This window comes from Ptiloglossa arizonensis, chromosome 4, assembly GCF_051014685.1.
Source record: "Ptiloglossa arizonensis isolate GNS036 chromosome 4, iyPtiAriz1_principal, whole genome shotgun sequence".
NCBI lineage: Eukaryota > Metazoa > Arthropoda > Insecta > Hymenoptera > Colletidae > Ptiloglossa > Ptiloglossa arizonensis.
The window spans coordinates 27,603,515-27,629,907 of record NC_135051.1 but is presented as its reverse complement, the minus strand read 5'-3'; the positions used below and the strand labels follow the sequence as shown (position 1 = coordinate 27,629,907).

Here is a 26,393-nt window from a genome sequence, read left to right as displayed (position 1 = left end):
CGTCCCGTCCCCCCGACTGGCATTATAATTTTCAAAAATAATCGAAAACATTTCGTACGATCGCTTTCGATATTATAGAAATAGAATAGAATAGAATAGAATAGAATAGGATAGAATAGAATAGAATAGAATAGAATAGAATAGAATAGAAATTATACATTGACTCTACGAACGCGAGAAAATCGTTCGCGATAAATCACAGTAGACGTTTCCAATCAAATAAAAAGAAGAGAGAGGGAAACAACTCTGTAGATTTTTCGCTGCAGCAGATCTTTATTACACAATTCATCTGAATCCTCGAGGAGGAGATGATATAACGCTAAAAAAAAAATCTTACGGTAGAACCTTCGTTACCCGAAGGGGTACCTACCTATTCGAACGTTTCAATGTCCGAAACGTTGTCTCCATCTTGTTTCGAAGAACGGACCAGGTTCCATCGTATCGGTATTCGCATCGCTGCGCGCTTCTTTCTGCATTAAGCATACCGTTGTGCATTAGAAGCGGACATTACGCGGTGACCGAAGTGGCCCGTGTCATGAAACTGTTCCAATTGCTCCCTCGTTTATTATTCCATTAGGTGGCACGGCAGTCTTCCCGTTGTAGCGTCAAGTTATGGAAAGCGCGAATTATTTACGGAGCAAACGTACCCTTAACGTTCGCGCATGCAGATTTACGGCAGCTACTTCTGCTCATTACTGCATACGAAATGCGGTACCCGTCGGTTGTGAATAAATAAATGCATTTTGGTCAGAACGCTGACCATGGAACGTTCGTTAATAACGTCTCGATATTTATGGCGCAAGCAGGCACTTAGGCCGTTCCGTGTTCTCGGTCCGATATCGTATTCAATTGCAACTCGCGCAGAGATCGTGAAACATGTCCGAATTATCCTCGTCCAGGAAGAGGCATTTGAAGATATCGTTGTAGAAATTGGGATAATAGTGGCAGGCCCTTTTACAGTCCGGTGAGAAATTCATCTCCAATAAAATCGGCTGTATATCTTCTCTTTTCCATTCTAGCATCAAATCTATCGTGTACAGTGCTCTACTTTGTGGATTCTCCGCGATTCCTTTCGGTGGTTTCTCGGCGATCGCGGCTTCGAAAATGTCTTGGAACATGCGCAAAATTTTTGGCTCAACGTGTTCCCTCCAGGGAAAGTCCGGGTACTGAATCTTCCAATCCGAGACGAAGTGCACGCACTTGACGTGATACAACGCAAAGTCCTCCGAATAATCTACGCCCGTGAAATGTTGTTCGTAATTGTTGAAATTATTCAAAGCGAACTCCTTGTCCGCAAATCTTAAGAAGAAATTTTTATAGACAAACACCCTCAGGGGCTTTACCGATTTCAACATTACCACGTACCGTACGTCGAACTTAACTTTACCGATACCTGGCCTCTCGTACAGCACGGGAGTCGTGACGTACTTCTGCGCGATCTTCGGCCCTGTACCGCACAATCGTAAAATGTGGATTAAATTGTTCGTAACGTGAGTGTCTAATCCTCTAGCGAGATTCCATGGTTTACAGATCCAATGATTGTCCAAACCCATTGATTCTCTTCGTTCGAAGTACGCAACGAATTGCACCAACTCTGTGCGTAAATTGTAAGTAGTTGGTAACCATTCTGGATAAGTTTCAAGGGTATCAGGGTCGTACGGCTTCTCACCCGCTTTTCTTCTACATACGATGGATAATAAATCTTTTACGGTTAAAATATGCTCAAATGGAAATTGATTCACAAAAACATGCGGCGAGCGAATACTCAATTCTTTGTATTCTTTAAAGTGAGAAGTGTACCATAAAATATCTGCCTCCTCTTCGTCGTTTGTAATTTCGAATGCAGGATCGTTTAAATAATCGTTTACGTACGTATAATCTGAAAAAACTTTTAATTTTCTATTTCTATCTTTTATAAGTAGTTCTGGGTCTATGTCTTCCGGTAAAGTTTCGCAAACGCGACTCGCCAAGAAATAATTTTTCCTCGGTTCGCTCTGTACGAAACTTTCTTCGAGAAAAGACGCGTCTACCCATGGTAAAAGTAAAGCTCTTCGAGTTTGTTCGTCGTTTGTTTGACCTTCGACAAAATCTCTTGTAACTTCCTCTTCGTAATCAACGTCTTTTATAGGAAATAACAGCGTGTAGCTAACACCTTCTGGCAAATATAAAAAAGGCACTGTTCTAAAGTTAGGGTTATCGCTATGATTTATCGCAGATCCCACTTCGTCCATAATATACCACATTGGCATTCTATCTTCTATAGGCCCGCTGCTTAGAGAAAGCGTCTGATTGTACCTCCACATTTCGTTCATTACGAATTCTATTTTTTCGTTCTCTTCGTTTTCAATGTCAAAACCCATTAATGTACACATACGATCCAAAAATTCTGGTATATATAATAAAAAGCACCTAGCATTGAAAGTTTTGTAAATCCATGCGTGATCTATCAAATAAATGTTATTTGGATCTTCAGCACAGATACCCTTTTCGGAAGAAACGAAAAGTTTCCAAATAGGATCTCTCGGACCTCTACAAGAATCTGTATAATCGATTTTTATCAACTGAAACACAAGACAAGAATCAAAAGTTTGATACTGTAGTTTTTTAAATATAGTTTCCCAAAATATTCTTGGCACAGCGGATGACTCCAATTGAGGTTGATGCTCTTGGAGAAACACATTATATAATCCTACACCGTTCATTGTACAAAAGTAAAAACGTAATCTGGAAAATTAAAGAAATTATTATCTAGATATAAATTCACATAGTTTTGACATTCTCTAATCGTGTGATTTAAATCGGAAATTTCATTAGAACTTATTAATGCGATACAATATTATATCGATAACGAATTACCTAAAATTTTTCGGCGATTGCTATGTTAGTTCTTACAATAATACACCTAAAATTCAGAGTCTCAGTCTAAGAAAATATTTGATAACATAACCTTTTTTTTTCACGCTAAAATCCGTATCTATGTATAATACTTTTACTATGTTTATTATCCAATGTTTCATAAAATTTTTCAATTCAATTTACATATAATTACTTCCTCTTTAAATCTCGTTTCAAATTACCATTAAAATATTATACTTACGAGTTTCTTTATAATTATACGTAGGAATGTTTTACACAGAGAATTTCATTTCTCACTAGAATCTTGACTAGGAAAATATACGAAGCATTTATGGCCGACTTAGTCCTTCCTGTTGGCGCTAGAAGTGTTTTCGTCGTTCAAAGCCGGCATTTTAAAAGGTGAACTTTTTGACGGTTTGATTTGTGCACGGAAACTTGTGGTAAGTATTTTGATTAAATTTACAAAAAATTCAAATATATTTAATCAAATTGATCGAAAAATATTACTTTTTTATTTCTCGTGGTAATTTACCTTCGATTTACCCGCTGTATAACGTATCACATGTGGAATATTAACCTTGCGACATCACGAAATTTGAATTGCTTGGAAGATACTTAAGAATAACGTATTTACGAAATATTAATTCCTTTCTTCTTCTTCTAATAGGATAACATTTCTACAAACTGCTAAATAAAGTTACAGAGAAGATGGTAAAAGCAATATTAGAAGAAACTGAAAATGCAACACACAAAGAACTTCTACATACCCCTAAAAGTGGATTTGTACAAAAGAAAAAGAATCAAAAGTTTAAACAAACCCCAACAGGCAAAGTTATTTTGATCAATGGATCAAAAGCACCAAACAATAATAGTAGTAAGCAACAACATTTGGGAAAACAAAAAAATACTGCTCCTCAAAAGGTACCAGAAATGAACAAAGAACTGACAAAAAAGGAATTTGCAAAAGGTGACAAAAAGCAACTTCCTACGAAAGAATCTAATAAAAAAGATACGGTAAAGTCTGAAGAAGATGAGTCCGAGTCCGACGAGGACATTAACGAGGGAATTATCCTACAAGAACAGAGCTTTATGCAAGATAGCGACGATAGTCAAGATGAGGAAGAATCTGACGAAGATGAAAGCGAAGAAGAAAAGACTGTACCAAATATTCTAGGAATCAGTTTAGCGGATGATTCTGATGAAGACGATGAAGATTATGAGGAGGACAAAGAAGAAGAGCTTCAAAAAAATAAAGGAGTGAAAATGTTTAAAGGATTAAGATCAAACAATAAGACTACCGATTCTATTAAAGGCAATTTAGATAAATTAAGTACTCTAAATGACATTGACAATGATGACAACGAAGATGATGATGAAGTTGAGGATGAGAATGAGGATGATGATGAGGATGATGATGAGAATGAGGATGATGAGGAGGACGAGGAGGAGGAAGAGGAAGAGGAAGAAGGGGAGGAGGATGATACAAATTTTGAAGATGATAGCGAAGAAGAAGAAGATGACGATGATGACGACGACGATGATGATAATGAATCAGGGGATGAATCGGAGGATGAAGAAGAGGGTGATGAATCAGTTCTTGGTTTAAAAGCTCTGTTAGGTAACAGTCTTGCTGATGATGACGAAGATGAAGATTTTGTTGAAACAGAGGAAAATGTTGATACTAGTGACGAGGAAGAGGAAGAAGATGAAGAAGAAGGGGAACCGGAAGAAGAAACAAATAATAGTATGTTTGAAAGTCGTAGACAAAATATGAAACATGCAGAAAATTTAGATGATTCGTTAGAAGAATTAAAAGTCAATAAACAAACTATTTTTATTGGTAATCTTCCAAAAGATGTAACAAAGAAACAGTTGAAAAAGCAGTTTAAGAAATTTGGCAATATCGATACTGTACGTTTAAGAGGTATTATAGCAAAATCCACAAATATGTCTAAAAGAGTTGCAGCCATAACTAAAAATATACATCCCAGATTAAAGTCAGTGTATGCATATATTAAGTTCAATTCTGAAGAATCCGCTAAAGCAGCGCTATCTATGAATGGGAAAGAATTTTATGGAAATTATTTAAGAGTAGATACAACTTGCAAGTCGAAAGAAAAATCTGATACAAAAAAATGTGTATTTGTAGGAAATTTAAATTTTAGTAAGTATACAGTTTGTAATTAGAATAACTAAGGATAATGTATAGTATGAATTGGTTCTAAAATGTATTATAATTTTCAGACATTGATGATAATACAGTGAGGAAGCATTTTGAAGATTGTGGTGAAATTGAGTCTGTACGTATAATCAGAGATAACAAGACTGGAGTAGGCAAAGGATTTGGATATGTTCATTTCAAAACTGACGATGCTGTTGCATTAGCATTGGAATTGAATGGCACAAAAATTTTAAATCGAGAAGTCAGAATAAAACCATTTACCGAACAAATTAAGAAGGGTAAAGATAAACATGCAAAGAGATCACTTTCTTCGGAAGATGGAGACAGAGGTTTGTTTAAAAAGCAAAAAAACAATTCGGAAGCGACGGTATCGGTAAGAATCATTAATTACTTATTTTAATTTTTAAAAAATACGAAAAAAATATTAAACCATTATACACTTTGCAGGCTCATATTAAGGAAAATACTCAGAAGAGAATAAATGAAAAAGAACAGAAGTTTGGTGAAAAACAAATTAGTCCACAACAATTAAAAACATTTCAAGGTCAAAAAGCTGATGGGGACAAAAAGAGAAAACCAAATAAATTAGAGAAAAAGAAGAAATTATTGGCAGAAAAACTTGCAGCCAAACCTAAGAAACCGACAAATTAAATGGCATAATAAAAAAATGTATTCCTAATTTAAGGCATTTTAATATTTTAATTTTAATGTTCATGTTCAGTTTATATAACAGTGATGAAACATAACAGTCTGTTCTGATAGATTTAAGAAGGGAAGAAATGAATATAATTAAAAGTGATTTAAATGGGTGATATAATGGAACACTTATAATACTTTTGTCAATATGTATTTTTTAAATGCAAACTGTGAAAACTGAAGCAAGTATTTAATATCTAATAAAATACTATTTTTATGAATTGGTATTTTTTATTAAGTTCTTTATTTTTTGATGCAACTGAGGTGGCAAATGATGTATATTGCTTAATGCACATTTTAAACAAAACCGTTTCCCAAAATATATACTACATGCTAAACATACAGGTTTGTTACAAAAATTACAATCACCACCAAGCACTAAAACTTCCCCTCTATTTGGTAAACTAAAAGGATCTTTCATAACGTAACAATCTTCCGAATAAATTATTTGTCGTGCAAACGGAGGTTTGGCACCTTTGAAGTCAAAGCGTTCTTGTAATAAACAATAGGTACATGTAAACACTCCAGCTGCAATTTCCTTTGACTCTCTAACTGATGGAATTATGCCATGATTGTGTTCAACAACAGCAGGTTGATCCATGGATGTGCTAGCAATAGATTCCATCCTACAAAGTAACAAGGATGGGAAATACTCTGTAGTTACTTCTCATAGTAAATTTATTTTATATTTGCATATTACAATTTTCTATGTGGAAACACAGAACTCTATGTAAACTAAAAATATCTCGTATATCTTCATTATTTTTTTGTAGCAGATGCACTTTGTTGTTGCAAATCTTGTGGCCACCATGACGGTTTTAATATATTTAATTTTAAACCTAATATAGTAAGAGATTTAGCTTTGATAGTTTCAGCAATTCGCATTAAAGCCAATCCATATTCGTTCTCATTTCCCCTAAATTTACCGACTACATTACCAAATTCGTCAATTATTTTTTCATCGTATGAAAGAGTTTTAGTTGGATGCTCTTCAAATATTAATGGCATTAAACGTTTTCTTACAACACCAGTGTGATAAGTACGTGCTGTAAGTTCTTGACCAATATAACAACCCTTATGAAAACTAATTCCATGTAAATAATCACAATTAACTTCTAAGGGTAAAGGCTTTCCTGGTGGTAAATCTTCAATACCTTCAGGTATTCCAAGTTTGTAACGAAATGCTTTATAACTCAATGTCTTATCAAACACAAACATATTAGAATTCAAATGTTTTTTTATTTCATTTCTTTCAATGTTTGATTCTGCTAGGATTCTGATGCCTAAGTTTGAAAGTCTAGGATCTTCGTATATCATAATATTATCTACTACTTTACTGGACTTATTATTGAGAGTACCACATGGAAATATTAAACCTTCGAGCTTCTGTTTGTTATTATCAGCATCTTTATTACTCGAATATTGAGTAGTATCAAATAATGTCCAAACATTGATGCTATCTCCTAACTTATCTATATCTATCTTTCTTCTAACACGATACATTTTTAAATGATTTTGCAATGAATCTACAGCTTGTGAATCGCATTCTATATAATATATATCATTTTCCTGACTTTTATACACAATAACATCGTACAATACTCTACCCTTAATATTTAGAAACAATGCATACAAATTGGCTGCTCCTTCATCAAAGTGCTTCATATCATTCGTAATCAATCCTTGTAAGAATTCTGAAGATTCTTTTCCTCTAACACGTAATATACTTCTAGATTTTAATTGCTCTAACACTTTAGTCGAAGACTGCAAAGAATTATATCTAATAAACTGTGTCTGAATATTTCCAAGTATATCCAATTTGCAGAATGGTAAGACAAAATTTTTAAGGCGGACAATCATTGCACCAAATTTCACCAAAATATTTATACAAGTTCGACCTTTGTAAAGAAGAGAAATACACTCAACCAGTATAAAATGAATATAATTCGACAGATTCTAACCTTAAATTACATTTAGTATCTTTACAGAAAAGAAGTGATAGGAACTCAATCTTACGTTTCTATTTGTTCGTACAAGAATATTTCACAAAACTTCTCTGTCAATGCTTCATGCAAATTTTGATTACAACTGTTTCTCTTGGAAATTGCTTGAATATGTTTACTCTTTCACTTAGTCATAATATAAAAATCTGAATAATATCGTATAATAGGCACAGACGAAATATAAAGTAGACGCTTCGTCTTACGGGATCTGAAATCACACGATCTGAAATACCGACCATGTAAAACATCAATGATTTGGACCGACCTCTTTCTTTTACAATGATGATTTGGAAAAATAGACGTCACTTAACTATCGAAGTCCATAATGGTAATAAATGTAGAAAACTTGTTTCTGCATCGCATATGAAATATAAATTAGACGCAGGCACTGTTTTCTAAGAGTCACACAAATTGGAAGCTTTTGAATCTCCTTACTATTTTCATGTCATTTTCATTATCGATTAGAACCAGAATACAATTTAAGCGCTATTAAGTATGAGAAATAAAACTAAGCATGACGAGAATTACTTATATTGGCACCAATCAGAATGACTACAATATACAGCACATCACCTGCGTCTTTATCATGTCTACGTCTTATTATTTAAAATTAGATAAAAAAAATAGAAGCAAAGTAGGAAACGACAGAAAGCTACTTATGTTATACGAAATATATTCATTGAATGTGTCAAAATTATATTCTTACTCGTGCGCATTGTATGTTACAAAAATGCCTACCATAAAATATATAATTTATTCTTATATATTAACATTCTACTCTACATTCGTGGCATAATATATTCATTTTTTATTCTTAATCCTGTGCAAAAGTACAAATACAATAATAAATTAATTCAAAATTTAAATAATCCAAAAAGTACAGGTGGCACCATCTACGGCAAAACGTCCAAGTTTGTCGAAAAATAGTTCGTTAGAGAAACGCTAGATGGAGACGTATACGCGCTTAGAGCGTGTATTAGAACGTAGGTAACAAAATATAAATTTTTCATAAAACATGTCAGGGTTAGAAATGATAAATTTCTATTAAATAACGAGGAACAATGATGATTGTACAGTTATGATGTACGCACAATATATTAATTTACGACTCTCAACTCTGTACAGATGCACAAATCCCAAAATAATTTAATTTGATCAGAATTTAATAAATCCAAAAAGCACAGGTGGCACCATCTACGGCAAAACGTCCAAGTTTGTCGAGAAATAGTTCGCTAGAAAAACGCTAGATGGAGACATACACGCTCTAAGCGCATGTATTAGAATGTAGGTAACCAAATATACAATTTTTATAAATAATAGAGATAAATATTGCGTTTAGAGGTATATATTAGATGCGTGTTGTAAATATAAGAGTCAAATAAAATGTATGCGTACAATCTTAAGAAAACGACTTTGTGTATAAGATTATTTGATCCTACGTTATAACACACGTTCCAAGTAGATTTTCTATACATTAGACTTTATGTATAAATTACATTTGGTACTTACATTATAACAGACATCCTGTATGCACCTCGTAAAACATTATTCATCTCCATTTTTTATGAAATATTTATATTTTGGAGCTACATTCTAATACACGGTCTAAAAGTACTTGTGGCGTAATCTAGCGTTTCTCTAACGAACTATTTCTCGACAAACTTGGACGTTTTGCCGTAGATGGTGCCACCTGTGCTTTTTGGATTTATTAAATTCTGAACAAATTAAATTATTTTGGAATTTGTGCATCTGTACGGAGTTGAGAGTCGTAAATTAATATATTGTGCGTACATCATAACTGTCCAACCATCATTGTTCCTCGTTATTTAATAGAAATTTATCATTTCTAACCCTGACATGTTTTATGAAAAATTTATATTTTGTTACCTACATTCTAATACACGCTCTAAGCGCGTATACGTCTCCATCTAGCGTTTCTCTAACGAACTATTTCTCGACAAACTTGGACGTTTCGCCGTAGATGGTGCCACTCGTGCTTTTTAGATTGTTTAAATTTTGAATTATATTATTTTTGTATTTGTGCTTTTAGACATGTTTAAAGGTCAAAAATTAATATATTATGGCACGAATAGATAGTTAATATATAAGGAAAAATTGTATATTGTACAGTAGAGAATTATAACGCGCATGAAAGTTTAAATATTCTTTTGAAACGTAATAATATGTACGTAATTCTGAAACACTTCAATAAATTCATCACGTATAACATGAGTAGTTATTTTTATTTGCTACTTTACTCCTATTCCCTCTAGCTATCATTTCCCATATGTATTGGAAATGACCTAATTTCCAAGAATTTCCGCAAATCGAACTATATTGGCAATTTCAAACGAATTTTCGAACTTATGCTAGAATTTTTCAAGGACTTTGGAACTTTGGTATCAGGAGAACATGATAGCGAAGAAGATATTTCTCTTTCGAGGATTCTTAAAAATGACGTCGTTCAATTATCAGTGAACCGGTTCATAGTAATGCAGGAAAGGGAAAGGAAAGTTGTAAATAAAAATCTCAAGATATTCTGAATAAGTTACGTTTATTCAAAATAGCATACGTATTTCTTCCAATTACAATCATATTCCTTCTTCTCATCGTCGTATCATGCATTCTTATACGACACACAAGTTTTTCTATCTTACAATATACAATTTATTTTTACATATTAAGTAACTAGTCTAAGTATATAGACGATTAGCTCGACATTATTCGCAATTATGGACAATCTTTCCAAGAAAAAGGTTTGTTACATATTCCTTAATGTTAGAAAGCATGGAATGTAATGATGGTTTATTCGATACAGTAACCTTACATTTGTTTAACGCTTATAATTTAAACGATAAAAGATATTCTAATTTGCAGCCAATTAGCTCGGTACTAATCGCGACGAAAAATTATTGTTCGTCGCGAGTAGTACCGATTACCAGGTCTCACCACGTGGAGGTTGCTGCGAGCGGAGACCCGGAGAGAGATAGATGGAATCAAAGTTCCATCGATCTCCCTCGACGCGCGATACAAACGAAGTTACTAAACTAAGGAGATGGAAGGAATCAAAGTTCCTTCGATCTCCTGGTTTAATTCTGCCGAGTGATTAACATTGTGGACAAAATTAGGCAAAATTGGGAAAGACGCGACGCGTACCGTGTAGGTGGTCCTACTAGGTCTATCCCGTTTCCCCTCGGTGGGCCCGATTGTCGAGGAAATGCGCGACGCCGTCCACTCCTCTAGAGGAGTGCCCCGTTTCTCCCAACTCCGCGATCAGGAGCACGAGCAAAGCCCGGACCTGACCCACGGAGGATGACGAAGAGAGGGTCTTATGCTGGATCAAGGGCTTCCGCAGGGACCGGCAAAAATACCAGCCCCTGTGTTCGCAGCATGTTCTCTCTCTAAGCTGACCCACCAGAAGAGACGGCGATAGACCGTTCGGACCACCTACACGGCCGGTCACTTGCTTATGCAACAAGCAGTGGTGACCGGACTGAGAAACGGGGAAACGAGAAAAAATAAGCTAAAGATTGGATAATTACTCGGCAGATCACAGATATTCGTACATGGTGGCCTTAAAACTAACTTAGTCTTAGATTAACTAAAGATCCCACGGCGGATGCGACGAGAAAGTCCTCTTGTACCTACCCGAGAGAAACCTAAAGTCAAGGCATGATAGAGAATAGAAATGAAGTTGGTTAGTGGTTAAATACAGTCATGCGGTAACAAAGAAAATAAACAAAGCAGTGACAAAAAAATAAACATGGAAAAACAAGTGCAAATTAAAATCAGAGAAGAAATAAATTAAATTAAACAAAGATGAAGGAGTACTGGCCACCGCCTACCAACGGTCAGTACCAAGCGGTCCGTGAAGGGTCCAGGAACCTAAACTGGAGTCATCCGTCCACCTCGGAGGCGCTCCGTGGAATGAAATTTTTGGCAACCGGGGGCCCCGTATATACCCACAACAAGGTCACTTACCCCTACTTCGATTGTCTTTGTTCGATCTAACCGAATATTTCAAGAAATTGATCGCTTTTAGGCCATTATTTATACTAGGACATTCTTAATAATTGTTTAAACTATGTTCCTACGACGGTTGTTAATAATTACGATAAATAAACATCAAGATATAGCGAAATCTGCAAAGGGGAACGGTTTCGGTGAATGTTTGTCCATCCACGCGATTGTTATTAACATTTACGCATATTCCCAATATTAATCGAACAATGTGCATCTTATTTATGCATTATAAATGATTAAGTAACTTGTAGAAATTGATTTTGATCGAGATTCGAAGTAAAAACGTGTTTCGTAAAGATTTAAAGCATGGAAAGTAATAATTGTCATTTTGCTACATTAGTTTAACATTTGTTTCATTCTTATAATTTACACAATACGCGTAGAAGTTGTATTTTTTACTGAAAAGCGGCGAAATTCAATTAATCGCTTTTTTAGATAGAAAAATCATCGTGATGAACACTTGGGAATCGATAATCGATATGTGTAGCCTTGAAAATTTCGGTTGGACCTCAATAACAATAATTCCATCGCGAACCAAAATTACTTCAACGAAATGTTATTTTAAGCGTTTATTTATACTAGGACATTGTTAATAATTGTTTAAACTATGGCCCTACGATAGTTGTTAATAATTATGATCAATAAACATCAAGATATAGCAAAATCTGCGAAGGGGAACGGTTTCGATGAATGTTTGTTCATCCACGCGATTGTTATTAACATTTACGCATATTCCCAATATTAATCGAACAATGTGCACCTTATTTATGCATTACAAATGATTAAGTAACTTGTAGAAATTGATTTTGATCGAGATTCGAAGTAAAAACGTGTTTCGTAAAGATTTAAAGCATGGAAAGTAATAATTGTCAATTTGCTACATTAGTTTAACATTTGTTTCATTCTTATAATTTACACAATACGCGTAGAAGTTGTATTTTTTACTGAAAAGCGGCGAAATTCAATTAATCGCTTTTTTAGATAGAAAAATCATCGTGATGAACACTTGGGAATCGATAATCGATATGTGTAGCCTTGAAAATTTCGGTTGGACCTCAATAACAATAATTCCATCTCGAACCAAAATTACTTCAACGAAATGTTATTTTAAGCGTTTATTTATACTAGGACATTGTTAATAATTGTTTAAACTATGGCCCTACGATAGTTGTTAATAATTATGATCAATAAACATCAAGATATAGCAAAATCTGCGAAGGGGAACGGTTTCGATGAATGTTTGTTCATCCACGCGATTGTTATTAACATTTACGCATATTCCCAATATTAATCGAACAATGTGCACCTTATTTATGCATTACAAATGATTAAGTAACTTGTAGAAATTGATTTTGATCGAGATTCGAAGTAAAAACGTGTTTCGTAAAGATTTAAAGCATGGAAAATAATAATTGTCATTTTGCTACATTAGTTTAACATTTGTTTCATTCTTATAATTTACACAATACGCGTAGAAGTTGTATTTTTTACTGAAAAGCGGCGAAATTCAATTAATCGCTTTTTTAGCTAGAAAATCATCGTTATGAACACTTGGGAATCGATAATCGATATGTGTAGCCTTGAAAATTTCGGTTGGACCTCAATAACAATAATTCCATCTCGAACCAAAATTACTTCAACGAAATGTTATTTTAAGCGTTTATTTATACTAGGACATTGTTAATAATTGTTTAAACTATGGCCCTACGATAGTTGTTAATAATTATGATCAATAAACATCAAGATATAGCAAAATCTGCGAAGGGGAACGGTTTCGATGAATGTTTGTTCATCCACGCGATTGTTATTAACATTTACGCATATTCCCAATATTAATCGAACAATGTGCACCTTATTTATGCATTACAAATGATTAAGTAACTTGTAGAAATTGATTTTGATCGAGATTCGAAGTAAAAACGTGTTTCGTAAAGATTTAAAGCATGGAAAATAATAATTGTCATTTTGCTACATTAGTTTAACATTTGTTTCATTCTTATAATTTACACAATACGCGTAGAAGTTGTATTTTTTACTGAAAAGCGGCGAAATTCAATTAATCGCTTTTTTAGCTAGAAAATCATCGTTATGAACACTTGGGAATCGATAATCGATATGTGTAGCCTTGAAAATTTCGGTTGGACCTCAATAACAATAATTCCATCGCGAACCAAAATTACTTCAACGAAATGTTATTTTAAGCGTTTATTTATACTAGGACATTGTTAATAATTGTTTAAACTATGGCCCTACGATAGTTGTTAATAATTATGATCAATAAACATCAAGATATAGCAAAATCTGCGAAGGGGAACGGTTTCGATGAATGTTTGTTCATCCACGCGATTGTTATTAACATTTACGCATATTCCCAATATTAATCGAACAATGTGCACCTTATTTATGCATTACAAATGATTAAGTAACTTGTAGAAATTGATTTTGATCGAGATTCGAAGTAAAAACGTGTTTCGTAAAGATTTAAAGCATGGAAAGTAATAATTGTCAATTTGCTACATTAGTTTAACATTTGTTTCATTCTTATAATTTACACAATACGCGTAGAAGTTGTATTTTTTACTGAAAAGCGGCGAAATTCAATTAATCGCTTTTTTAGATAGAAAAATCATCGTGATGAACACTTGGGAATCGATAATCGATATGTGTAGCCTTGAAAATTTCGGTTGGACCTCAATAACAATAATTCCATCGCGAACCAAAATTACTTCAATGAAATGTTATTTTAAGCGTTTATTTATACTAGGACATTCTTAATAATTATTTAAACTATGGCTCTACGATGGTTGTTAATAATTATGATCAATAAACTTCAAGATATAGCAAAATCTGCGAAGCGAAACGGTTTCGATGAATGTTTGTTCATCCACGCGATTGTTATTAACATTTACGCATATTCCCAATATTAATCGAACAATGTGCACCTTATTTATGCATTACAAATGATTAAGTAACTTGTAGAAATTGATTTTGATCGAGATTCGAAGTAAAAACGTGTTTCGTAAAGATTTAAAGCATGGAAAATAATAATTGTCATTTTGCTACATTAGTTTAACATTTGTTTCATTCTTATAATTTACACAATACGCGTAGAAGTTGTATTTTTTACTGAAAAGCGGCGAAATTCAATTAATCGCTTTTTTAGCTAGAAAATCATCGTTATGAACACTTGGGAATCGATAATCGATATGTGTAGCCTTGAAAATTTCGGTTGGACCTCAATAACAATAATTCCATCGCGAACCAAAATTACTTCAACGAAATGTTATTTTAAGCGTTTATTTATACTAGGACATTCTTAATAATTATTTAAACTATGGCTCTACGATGGTTGTTAATAATTATGATCAATAAACATCAAGATATAGCAAAATCTGCGAAGCGAAACGGTTTCGATGAATGTTTGTTCATTTCCGTGATTATTATTAACATTTACGCACGTTCCGAATATTAACATTACAATGTGCATCTTGTGTGTGCATTATAAATCATTAATTACTTTACAAATATTAATTTCGATCGAAAATCGAGAAACATATGAATACCACGTTTTACATTAATTTTCGATCAAATTTAATTTCTATAGGCAAATCAATTATTTACAATGCATAACTAAGATGCATTCTCTAACATAAATGTTCGGAACATGAGTAAATGTTAATAACAATAGCGTGGATAAACAAAAATTCACCGAAACCGTTTCCCTTTGCAGATTTCGCTATATCTTGATGTTTATTTATCATAATTATTAACAACCGTCGGAGGAACATAGTTTAAATAATTATTAAGAACGTCCTGTTATAAATAATGGCCTAAAAGCGATCAATTTCTTGAAATATTCGGTTAGATCGAACAAAGACAATCGAAGTAGGGGTAAGTGACCTTGTGGTGGGTATATAAGGAGCCCCCGGTTGTTTAAAATTTCATTGTTCCTGGAGCCTTCGAGGTGGACGGATCTCTCCGTTTTAGGTTTATGGAAGGAGGACCCCCCACCTTGGTAACCGGTACTGGCCGCCGGTAGGCGGTGGTCAGTACTGGCGACCACTCTCTCAATCCTTTCTTTTTTTTTTAATTGTTTCTTTGTCTAATTCATTTCATTTGTTCTCTGATTTTAATTTCTACTTGTTTGTCCATGTTTATTTTTTTCCACTAACCAACTTCATTTCTATTTTCTATTATGCCTTGACTTTATGTTTCTCTTAGGTTTCTCTTAGATACATTCTCTTAGATGTATGGGAAAACAAAAAACGAAGAACGAAGAGGACTGATGTATTGCATTCTCCGCGGGACTGTTAATTCTAAGTATAGACTAAGTTAGTTTTAAGGTCACTATGTACGAATATCTGTGATCTGCCGAGCAATTATCAATCTTTAGCTTCTTTTTGCTCGCTTGCTCGTATCTCAGTCCGGCCACCTCTGCTTGTTGCATAAGCAAGTGACCGGCCGTGGAGGTGGACCGAACGCTCGATCGCCGTCTCTTCTGGTGCGTCCACTTTGAGAGAGAATTGCTGCGAACACAGGGGCAGGTGTTTGCACCGGTCCCTGCGGAAGCCCTTGTTCCATAAGACCCTCTCTTCGTCATCCTCCGTGAGTCAGGTCCACGCTCTGCGTGGCTCCTGGCTGCGGAGTTGGGAGAAACGGGGCACTCCTCTAGAGGAGTGGACGGCGTCGCGCATTTCCTTGAGAATCGGGCCCACTGAGGGGAAACGGGACCGACCTAGTAGGAACAACTCCACGGTTCGTGTCGCGTCTTTCCCAATTTTGCCTAATTTTTCCATAATGTAATTGCTCGGCAGAATTAAACGAGGAGATCGAAGGAACATTGATTCCTTCTATCTCTGCAGTTAGAATAAGTTAGTTTTAAGGCTGTGATCTGCCAAGCAATTATCCAATCTTTAGCTTAATTTTGCTCGCTTCCTCGTTCCTCGGTCCGGTCACCACTGCTTCTTGTACAAGCAAGTGACCGGCCGTGTAAGTAGTCCGAACGGTCTATCGCCGTCTCTTCCGGTGTGTCCGCTTCCAGAGGGGGCATGTTGCGAGCACAGGAGCAGGCATTTTTGCTGGTCCCTGCGAAAGCCTCCAAAATAAGACCCTCTCGTCGTAAAGATGGAGAAACGGGGCACTCCTCTAGGGGAGTGGTAGGCGTCGTTCGTTTTCTCTGAAATCGGAACCACGGAGGAGAAACGGGATAGACCTAGTAGGACCAACTGCACGGTTCGTGTCGCGTCTTTCCCAATTTTGCCTCATTTTTCCATCATGTAATTGCTTGGCAGAACTAAACGAGGAGATCGAAGGAACATTGATGCCTTCCATCTCTTTGGTTTAGTATCTTCGTTTGTATCGCGTGTCGAGGGAGATCGATGGAACTTTGATTCCATCTATCTCTCTCCGGGTCTCCGCTCGCAGCAACCTCCACGTGGTGAGACCTGGTAATCGGTATTACTCGCGACGAAGTATTATTTGTCGCGAGTAATGCCGAGCTAATTGGCTGCGAACTTAGAATAGTTCTTAAGAACAAATATTAAATAAAATTTTTGTAACGCGTATGAGAGTGTGAATATGTTAATGAAACGAAAGAATGTGAGTGTATCTCCAATTATCTATGTACTTAATAAATTTATTTCGAGCAAGGCAAAATACTCTTTTCTTCCTCGCCTATCATGTGCTCTTAATACCAAAGTTCGAAAATCAGCGAAAAATTCGAGCAAAAGATCAGAAATTCGTTTTAAAGTCCCACAAAATTTTAATTCGCGGAAATTCTTGGAATTTGACGTCATTTCGAAGAATCCGCGAAATCGTGCCACTTCCTCGCATATCATATGCTCTTGATACCAAAAGACCCAAAATTTATGCCGAAATTTTAAACTTTGAATTCAGGAGAACATTGTTGCCGAGGAGGTATTCATTTTTCGCGGATTCTTCGAAATGACGTCATTTTCAAAAAATTTTGCAAGTTGTAACTTGCAAATCTCCTCTTTTAGTATTCAATTGTTTCGATTAGTAACCTATTGAGAAATTGGGCACTTCGCTAGCGGAGTGGAGGCGTCGTGCATTTCCTCTTCAATCGGGCCCACTGAGGGGAAACGGAACCGACCTAGTAGGATCAAGTCCACGATTCGAAGGAACTTTCATTCCTTCTATCTCTGCGGTTTAGTAATTTCGTTTGTACTGTGTGTCGAAGGAGATCGATAAAACTTTGGTTCCATCTATTTCTCTCCGGGTTTCAGCTCGTGATCAAAATTAATTTCTGCAAATTAAGTAACCATTTATATTGCAAAAATAGGATGATTATTGCAAAATTAATATTCGGAATATGCGTAAATGTTAATTGTAATAATAACAATTGTGTAAAGGAAAAAACATTCACGAACAATCTTTCGTTACGAATAATGTCGAGCTAATCGGCTGCTCATGTTTATGCAGAAACCTCAATCACAAAACGTCTAAGTTTATTACGAAATTTCTATACCGACACTACGGTCTCATTATAAACTTAGACGTTTAGCCGTTGAGGTCTCTGCATGTACCATAAAATAGTTTTAAGAGTAATTCGGCCTGTTCACCAATAGATGGTTATTATCATCATTTGACCATTAATTTTCTTTGTAGATATCGATCCAAAGATTAAATTGTTATTTATTATCGGTAAATCGTTGCGTTAAAAAAAATTCTGATATGTATAATCTCAATACGAGTGTCTATGAAATAAAAATGATACTCTGTGAACGGGTTTGCTATATTTAAAATTTGTAATAGGTAATTGATCCGGGGATTAAACTGTTATTTATTAAATTTGTATTATTGAGTTATAAGAGTAAATTTTGATACACCTATCCTACGTACAACGAGTAGTATAAATCATTATAAAATGATAATACTTTGTAATAATATATAAATTTTAAAATAGGTTACTAATCAAAAGATGATGCTACTATTTATTGAATATATATTGCTATGGGTTTAAGAATAGATTCCTGTAAGTGTAATTTGGACATTGCGAGTTTTACAAAATAGAAACTGTTAGCAGCTCAATAATATTTTACCCGTATAATGGATTAAGAATTTCAATTTGACAAATTTGTATAAAGTACGTATATCATTTTGAGATTGAATTCTGATATATAAACGATAAATATTTAATAAATAATAATCTCGGAATGATAAATTATGACAAAGTTTAACTCACACCATCTAGCGTTTCAGCCGTGCGATACTAAATAGAAGCGTACACGCCGGCGAAGGGGTACTTAGCGACTTTCCCCTCACGCGGCATGAATCCTTGTCACCGAGTATACGTGCAGGCCTTCGAAATTACGACGTTATTTGAAATATTATTTTAGAAAACGATGGCCAAAAGAAGTGATATTTCACGAGATAAAACGAAGACGAAATGGTGAGTGATTCTACGTTTGTTATCCGAACGCAAGAAAAAATACGCATTTCTGCTAGATACCGGATCTATGTGTGTTAAACGATTATCGGATAGCAAGAGATACTTTTCTTGGATAATATATGCGAAATGGAAAACCATAATAGGGTAACGTTATTTAAAATAGATACCCGAGCAAATCAAGAACCGTTTAATTTCAAGCAATATAATTATAAACGAGAAAGTGATATGTTGCGAACCGATTGTAATTTCGAATAAAATTTGCCCAACGACCAATATAAGGAGGAGCGTCGGCAGAGACGAAGGGAAAGGAAACCGAGTTGTATGACGGGTTGAGTGCGCCGGTTCGCGGTGGGGGGGTTAGTGACTTCGTCGACGACGAAGCGAGGGTACCGAAGGGCGGGGGAGAGATCTGCGCGCGCATTCCGAGCGCGCGTCACTTGTAAATAGTTCTATTCTCGGTAAGAGAGCGTAGCCGAGCCGAGAGTGCACGGCCGACACCAGTCGAGAAACCAGCTGAGGCTTGTGGTTGACGACTGGAGCGCCTCTACACAGTATTCGGAACACGAATTCGTGCGAGTCCCGGTCGAGCCAGCCAGTGAATCGCAAGTGCGCCGCAAGTCGTGCCCGAAACCACTCGACGAGTCGCGAGAAACCTCATCGGAGTGACACCGATACGCGACACAATTCATTTTTTATCGAGAGCGGCGATTAATATCGCAAGTGTGTTCGCGGCGGTGTCGAGTGCCGCGAAATCATGATTTCTGTGCCCTAAAACGCAACTTTTCCTCCTCGAGTTTAAGTGTCTGGGACTTGAAAGGTGCATACGCGGCGCAAGGAACGCGTTTCTTTTTTTTCTTTTCCTTTCGTTTCGCATCTCGCATCGTTCGATCGGGAAACATGTATTCCGACGGTCACGAGGTGGACGGCAGCTGGGTGCTGCGTGTCTGGGTGACCGATATGCTAGTGGAGAGGAGCTTACGTGTAAAAGGAGAACTGCACATCGGCGGTGTCATGCTGCGTCTGGTCGAGGATCTCGGTGAGTCTCCTAAACGTTTCTCTGTCTCGTATATTTTTCCTCGCGCGTTTTTCTCGCGCGAACGACGGAGCGAGGGAGCGCGCGAAAATCGAACGATCGTTCGCGATTAATTTATGACACGTGATAGGCGAAATTGTCACGTGATATCTTTCGAGTGGAGCGTACGAGGGGGTTGGGGTGTCGCTCGTTACGGTGCGCGAAATTTGGCCAAAGGGTGTCGTATTCGTTAGCGGGTGTTCCTCGCAAATGCGAGCCCGGTCTTTCAAAATACCAAGTAAAACCGCTTCGAGGTCGATGGATGGGGTTTGGCGCGGCGGAGCAGCAACAAGTTGCGGGATTAGTAGCGCGTCGCTGGTAGGAACGCGACTGTTCGGGATATGTCGTCTCCCACCAGCGGCGAGTGCACGACTGAAGCGTGCACCGGGAATGGAAAAACTGGACGGGAGAACTAGTTTCGCTATGACGACGGACGCACGGAGATGCGGCCACCGACTCCTTTATATGCTAAAGGGAGCTCCCACAGGCCCGGAGGAGAAACGAGAGAGACACGTGAGACCGGCAGCCGATTCCCTATGGCTCGCCGCACGTAAAACGAACACCGTACGGCTACTTTCGTCGTAGATAAGCGTAACCGAGCCGGTGTCTGATTTCGTTCGCGAATCGCCACTCGAGAACAACCGATTCTACGAGACAACTTCAACGTCCCGCGGACCCTTTTGTTTCACGGTCCGGCTGAATCCAGCCGAGTAATCGCGCCCGTTCGAGTAATAATTAATACCGAGCCAGACATCGAACGATACCCGAGAAGTTTCACGCTTTTTAGCGACACGATATGAGAGCTACTGTCGGTCAATACACCGGTTAATTAGCCACGTTGGGAGCAGGATAGTTTCAGTCCCGACGAATTAGCCAATTTCGATCAATTGAGCGGGCCGTAGCCCACGTACTGTGTACGCACGGTCGAATAGACCCGAGGATATCGCAGGTCACAATGTATCCTCGTTGCAGCTGTCCTAAAAAGATATCGAGCAATTGCTGTGCAAATTGTCCGTGAAATTCAGCGAAGCTCGTTTCAGTGACGACCCGACCTCGATGATAGCCGGTTGATTATTGCTGGCAGTTTATTTCCGGTCGTGAGCGATACACCGGGGCAAAGTTGGTGGACTGGTTCCATCGTGTCCGATACGCGGACAGAATTTTCCAAAGCGCTCGACGCGGCTCTTAAGCGAATTGAAAATAGACCGGGATTCGTCGGTTTATTTTCACAGGGTTGTATACGTACCGCGGTGATTCACACCTACAACGGGACATCGGTTTCCCTTTTTCATTCGTTTGTAGCTTGTTTGTACGAGCCAGCATCGACCGTATAAACTCTTGGCGCGCACCGATCCGCCTTCTATCGGACATCGGCGTATTTTCGGTGGTATCTCGCGAAGACGACAGTTTCGTCTTTCTTCTCCCCTCGGTGGTGCGAGAGAGACCGGTGTAGCGGGAGGCTTATTTTAACTCGGCGTTTCCTCTGTACGATTTTTCGAGCGGTCTTTCTGCCCCGTCGCGCCGACCGTTTCTCCGATCCTAAAAGGGCCCTCCGATGCTCCACCGTCGGCCGACCTTTTATCCCTTCGTTGAATCTCGCCCGGTGCTTCGTAACTAAGTTACGCGTCCTCTTTTTACCCAAGGCGGTAAATCGCGCGGAACAACGATCCTGTGAAATTTCCACCCGCGTTTCTCCCGTTTCTGTTGTAAATTCGTTTTACGAATTCCACCGACTCGCTTCCCCGTCGAGTCCACCGATCTACTCTTTACCCTTGGAACGAACGCGGCGAAAGACTACTTCCGGTGAAAGAGGATTCGAACCATCGGTGCGAGCAACGAGATAACTCGTATCTGAAAGATATGCCTTCTCTGTGTGTAATAACGATAATTTCACGCTGACGTCGATATACCCCACGCTTCGGTGAACGTGACTCGGCGCATCGACAGGTATGCCGTTCCGCGTCGAATCGGGAGCGTCGCGCGAGTTCTTCCTCGTTTAACCGATCGGCGAACGTTCCTCGCTCGCGGAACACCGTGCTCGTACCTGAATTGGCCGATCGCGCGCACTCAGGTAACCGAAATCGAGATTCGGTGGACAGGGAACAGGTAAAGAGGAGTCCCGAGAGGGCCGAGAGCTTTTGTTACGTAGGGCCTTTCTTGCCCTTCCAGCTCGACAGGTTACCGTAGCCGTACAGGTGCGCGTGTTCACCGCCTTCGAACACGCTCGTCTCGTAACCGGTGGTAAAGCCCTACGTAAATATACCGGGTGTCCCCCGGGGGCTGCCAGTTCCTCGAGCTCGTCACACGGGAATCGCGTAGCTGGATACATTGGCGCGGCAAAGGTCGCCGTTCCACGACCGCGGAGAAACGCGTTACGACGCCCGAACGCGACAACACGATCGTTCGCCGCTTAAACGGACGCGAGCGCTTATAAATGGCGCGTTTAAACGCGATACAAATGCATCGCTGCGTACGATACGGGACACCTCGCGGGGATATATTTACGATCGCGGCGACCGGCTATTTAGGACCGCGTTCTTAGACAAAACGCGCTGGAAATTTATATTCCTAGGATGGAACGATTCGACGTACGCGTTGTACCGGCGTGTTTTCGACCGAGAGGTTGGAAAGGATATTTTTCGTTTTTCGCGAAAGATTCGGCGCCCGGACTCGCTGCTATTGGAACTTTACGAAACTGCAACGGGACCCTCGACGCCGAGAGGAACGAACGCTCCGAAGAAAGGATAATACAGGCAGAGGAAAATCCGACGTAATTAACGTTCGTCGACGGGACAGGTGCGTGTACGCGGGCAGAGGTACAACGCGAAAGAAGCCCGAGACTCCGAAGTACCGTACATCGGTAACTCGATAACGAGACTACATTCTTCTTTCGTTGCTTCTACGAAACCCTCGGAGATCCTGCAGTTTCGGGCCGTTTGTCGGTAGTCGCGTTGGGAAGTTGGACGTCTTCGTTTCGTTGATCATCGGGTACCGTCCTTTCTCCCTTCGGATTTTTACGCGAAGACGTAGAAAAGTTTCTCATCGCGCGTTGTCCAAGATTTTCGTCCAGCCGGACGCTACCTGGAGTCGGTGCGTGGCTCGTGACTGCAGAAAAGCAATCACAGCCACGACCGGCTAGAAGATAGGTGACAGGCCCGCAGGTGCCGATGTTTATAGTCGGTTACGACACGTACCATTCTGTAGGAGTCTGGACGGCAAGGTAGGAAGAAGAAAAACGCCGGGAGGTCGGAGAGGAGAGAGCGAGCGAGCGAGAGCGCGGCGACTGCGCGCGTGGGCACACACCGACACCGCCACCGCCACCGCCACCGCCATCGACACCGACACCGACATCGACACCGACACCGACACCGCACCGACACCGCCTTGCCCGCGGATTTTTACGTTTTACCCCGATCGACGACCACGTCCTCCACAGAGGCGCAAAGTTTCAGCGAACGGTGACTTACTTTAGAGAGAGAGTCACTTAACTCGAATTATCTGCTCGGCTTACGTGCACGGGCTCGGATTACGCTTCGTAATTTTATATTCCGGCTACCTCGCGCGGATCAGCGTTCGGAGCACGGCTTTGTTACGAAATTGCGTCTGTCCCCGGCATCTCCGAGCGAGAGAAAAGGGACACCCTCTGGACCGCAGAATCTCCAATTAAATTCAACGTTCGCGCGAATCGACCACCTTCTCGCGAAAGATCAGAGCTCGAAGTCTGTTTTTCGTTACGTACGCGCACATGGCTCCAGCTGGAATTCTTCGCTAGTTACCGAAACGTTGCGCAATCGCCTTTGATCGACGTATGCTGATTTCTGGTCTCGTCCGATCAACTTGTTTATCTCTCTCTCTTTCTCGAACGGCTATGCGGATGAGATATAATTTCTGCTAAGCCGTTGGATCGGAGGCTGCGGCCGATCGCGAGAATCGATCTCTCTCAAGAGAGAGAGAAAGAGAGAGGGAACGAGTTTACGTTTCGAAAAACTTTGAAAACGTTTAAACGATCGAAACCGTGGAAAGCACGAAACGGTTCGAAAACATTACGATCGGACAGGTTTTCGGCGAGATTGTTCCTTGGCCGAATTCTCTGGTACTCGCGGCCTCGTCCTCGATACCGGTCGTTTCTCTCTTCTCGCTCGCGGTTACCAGGTGCAGAAGAATCGAAGGCACTTATTGTAGTGCACCCGGTGGACCGTTTCGCCATTTCGAGGCAAGGTCGGCGTTACGGTACTCGGAACGAGGCGCGCGAGGTTCTTTTACCTTGGAGAGCCTTCGCGCGATCGACGTGCCACCTCCGTGCCGTTAACACGCCGCCGACGATTATTGCCGTATATCACTCTTGATCGATCATCCTACACCGCTATCTTATACGTGTATCTGGAACCAGGTTACCGCCTTGTTATTCCAGTATCCTGAATACCGTACAATCAGCGGTAATAGGAGTGTCGAAATCATCGCGTATAGAATGTTAATTAGTCCTTCGACGCTCGTGCTTCGTCTCGAAACTCCGGGTACTCCTTGGAAATAGAAATTTCGATCGACGAAGCTTTTGAATATTGCGTTGCTCGAACACCCGCGATAGCGGTTTATACAAATAGTAGAATTATAATAAAGAGTTTACACACCCTTTACGTTTTCTATTACACTTCTCCGATAAGATACGATTACAATAACGTTAGAAGTTTCGATTGCACGTCAAACGGAAAAATTAAAATCAACTCGAGCATCCGGCGTTGCTCTCCTCGCCTTATCGTCGTTCCTTTGTACGAGTAGTTTCGGTAGTCACGTCGGTAAAGATACTTTTTATCTGCCGCACGACTCGGTGCAATATTGCTTCCACGTGTTTACAAGTATGTGCTGTATCTACGACGTTCGAACGTGCTTAGGCAAAAATAAGTCTCGCCGTTTATCGTTCCCGTATCAACGACTCACCGTATCTCCTAGAAGCGTCCAAAGTATCGCTTTGATCGTGAAAAGTAAGAAAGCGCGAAGAATTCGTCGCGACTCGGGGGTCGCGATAATCCTATTTGCTCGGGATATGGGATTGGGGGCGATACCCCTGGGGTAAAACCCCCGGTCCTTTCTTAGAAGGAACTTAAGAAGATTAGCTACCACTCGCTACACGGAATTGCAGGTCGTGGCGGAGAAATCCTGCGCCACTGCAGCGACTAAATCCGAATTTAAAGCCGCGCGAGAGATCGCACGGAAATCGTGGCCGATAACGCGTTCCCGCGCGATAACCTTTCGGTCTGGCCTTGATCTCGCCGCGAATGTTGCACGATTAGCCACTGGAAGCGGAGAGAGTACGATAATTGCTCCCGAACATTATCGATCATCCTTCCAACCGTTAAGTAGGTATGCTAATAAGTTACAAGAGTCGCTACTCGATACCGCGCCTGTAATAAGTCTCCCCGGTGGCCGATAGCCGTCGATCGCGCTAATTGAGAAGCATTAACGGGCAATTTCTTGTTTCTTGGACGAGTGTCGTTCGCAAACATCGTTTTCCGCGTAGAACGATCCTCCGAGCGACGTTCCAGGAGTCGATGTAAAATCGAATCCGTATCGGGTACGCGAGGGGGACACCCGGTAATACATAAGGGGGCTGGTATAATTGTACGCGCGACGCGTGAAATTTCAGTCTCGACGCAACTATATCGACGTGAATTTCACCGCCGCTTTTACAACCGACACGGTCGAAGAAAGCGATACAGCCAACGCGTATGCCACGCGGACGATTTATCGCCGCTCGTTTGCGGTAGTTTCCATCTTAGCGTTTGTTTCTTTTAGTCGCCTTTTTCCCTGGATTCGGTGAGTCACAAGACCGCGATACACACACTTTACGCCAGTTTTAAGTTACACGAGGCTCGCGGACCCTACGAGCGATCCACGCGTTTCTCTCGGATATGAATAATTCCCCGGGGCGCGCGAGCGCGAGCAGTCAGTTTTTAGCATTTCACAGTCCGGCGAACGTGCTCGACGGGTTTTGTAATTGGCGGGGTGAATCATCCGCGGAGAAAGAGAAACAGAGAAAGAGAGAGAATCCTTTTAAATAAATCGAGGACGAAGGATGCGGCCGCCGCTGCTTCGTCGGCGACTAATTATCCGAAGAACGGAGACGATTCTCGGCCGAACGCCACTCGAGAAAAG

General features: G+C 39.5%; 5 protein-coding genes across 7 annotated transcripts in view; 2 read left to right on the top strand and 3 right to left on the bottom strand.

The window, feature by feature from the left end:
- Positions 1 to 259: 259 nt before the first annotated feature.
- On the bottom strand, positions 260 to 3,144 carry Ttll12 (Tubulin tyrosine ligase-like 12). Of its 2 annotated transcripts, none has more exons than XM_076309395.1 (2): positions 3,098 to 3,144; positions 260 to 2,724 (listed from the first exon to the last, which is right to left on the bottom strand). In XM_076309395.1, exon 2 carries the CDS (start codon positions 2,700 to 2,702, stop codon positions 846 to 848), a length of 1,857 nt encoding a protein of 618 aa, XP_076165510.1. In that variant the 5' UTR covers positions 2,703 to 2,724; positions 3,098 to 3,144; the 3' UTR covers positions 260 to 845. The 2 variants fall into 2 exon arrangements, with proteins under 2 accessions (XP_076165510.1, XP_076165511.1); XM_076309396.1 differs by lacking the exon at positions 3,098 to 3,144 and adding an exon at positions 2,857 to 2,885.
- A 6-nt stretch (positions 3,145 to 3,150) lies between these two features.
- On the top strand, positions 3,151 to 5,949 carry LOC143145729 (uncharacterized). The gene is made up of 4 exons (XM_076309394.1): positions 3,151 to 3,296; positions 3,524 to 5,020; positions 5,101 to 5,411; positions 5,486 to 5,949. The coding sequence occupies exons 2-4, from the start codon at positions 3,565 to 3,567 to the stop codon at positions 5,687 to 5,689; spliced, it is 1,971 nt and encodes a 656-aa protein (XP_076165509.1). The 5' UTR covers positions 3,151 to 3,296; positions 3,524 to 3,564; the 3' UTR covers positions 5,690 to 5,949.
- Positions 5,761 to 6,359, bottom strand: LOC143146161 (cysteine-rich DPF motif domain-containing protein 1-like). The gene is made up of 3 exons (XM_076310173.1): positions 5,995 to 6,359; positions 5,873 to 5,942; positions 5,761 to 5,793 (listed from the first exon to the last, which is right to left on the bottom strand). Exons 1-3 carry the CDS (start codon positions 6,357 to 6,359, stop codon positions 5,761 to 5,763), a joined length of 468 nt encoding a protein of 155 aa, XP_076166288.1.
- Positions 6,360 to 6,379: 20 nt separating this feature from the next.
- On the bottom strand, positions 6,380 to 8,256 carry LOC143145731 (iron-sulfur cluster assembly factor IBA57, mitochondrial). 2 transcript variants are annotated; one of them, XM_076309399.1, is made up of 3 exons: positions 8,003 to 8,256; positions 7,751 to 7,945; positions 6,380 to 7,632 (listed from the first exon to the last, which is right to left on the bottom strand). In XM_076309399.1, exon 3 carries the CDS (start codon positions 7,592 to 7,594, stop codon positions 6,494 to 6,496), a length of 1,101 nt encoding a protein of 366 aa, XP_076165514.1. In that variant the 5' UTR covers positions 7,595 to 7,632; positions 7,751 to 7,945; positions 8,003 to 8,256; the 3' UTR covers positions 6,380 to 6,493. The 2 variants fall into 2 exon arrangements, with proteins under 2 accessions (XP_076165514.1, XP_076165513.1); XM_076309398.1 differs by having other exon boundaries at positions 6,380 to 7,945.
- Positions 8,257 to 19,639: 11,383 nt separating this feature from the next.
- The window catches only part of LOC143146336 (unc-112-related protein), a 39,456-nt gene continuing 32,702 nt past the window's right edge, over positions 19,640 to 26,393 (top strand). The window contains exon 1 of the mRNA XM_076310546.1: positions 19,640 to 20,207. Coding sequence (XP_076166661.1) covers positions 20,069 to 20,207 — 139 coding nt within the window. The 5' untranslated portion in view covers positions 19,640 to 20,068. The remainder of the gene's footprint in view (positions 20,208 to 26,393) is intronic.

Excerpts from the sequence above, each read along its gene's own strand:
- Ttll12 (XM_076309395.1), bottom strand. The coding sequence starts at position 2,702 with ATGAACGGTGTAGGATTATATAATGTGTTTCTCCAAGAGCATCAACCT.
- LOC143145729 (XM_076309394.1), top strand. The coding sequence starts at position 3,565 with ATGGTAAAAGCAATATTAGAAGAAACTGAAAATGCAACACACAAAGAA. Across the intron at positions 5,021-5,100 it reads TGTAGGAAATTTAAATTTTA|ACATTGATGATAATACAGTG; the intron begins GTAAGTATACAG and ends TATAATTTTCAG. Across the intron at positions 5,412-5,485 it reads ATTCGGAAGCGACGGTATCG|GCTCATATTAAGGAAAATAC; the intron begins GTAAGAATCATT and ends TACACTTTGCAG.
- LOC143146161 (XM_076310173.1), bottom strand. The coding sequence starts at position 6,359 with ATGGAATCTATTGCTAGCACATCCATGGATCAACCTGCTGTTGTTGAA. Across the intron at positions 5,943-5,994 it reads ATACATCATTTGCCACCTCA|TATTTTATTAGATATTAAAT; the intron begins GTTGCATCAAAA and ends TCATAAAAATAG. Across the intron at positions 5,794-5,872 it reads AAAAATACATATTGACAAAA|AACAGACTGTTATGTTTCAT; the intron begins GTATTATAAGTG and ends TAAATCTATCAG.
- LOC143145731 (XM_076309398.1), bottom strand. The coding sequence starts at position 7,594 with ATGATTGTCCGCCTTAAAAATTTTGTCTTACCATTCTGCAAATTGGAT.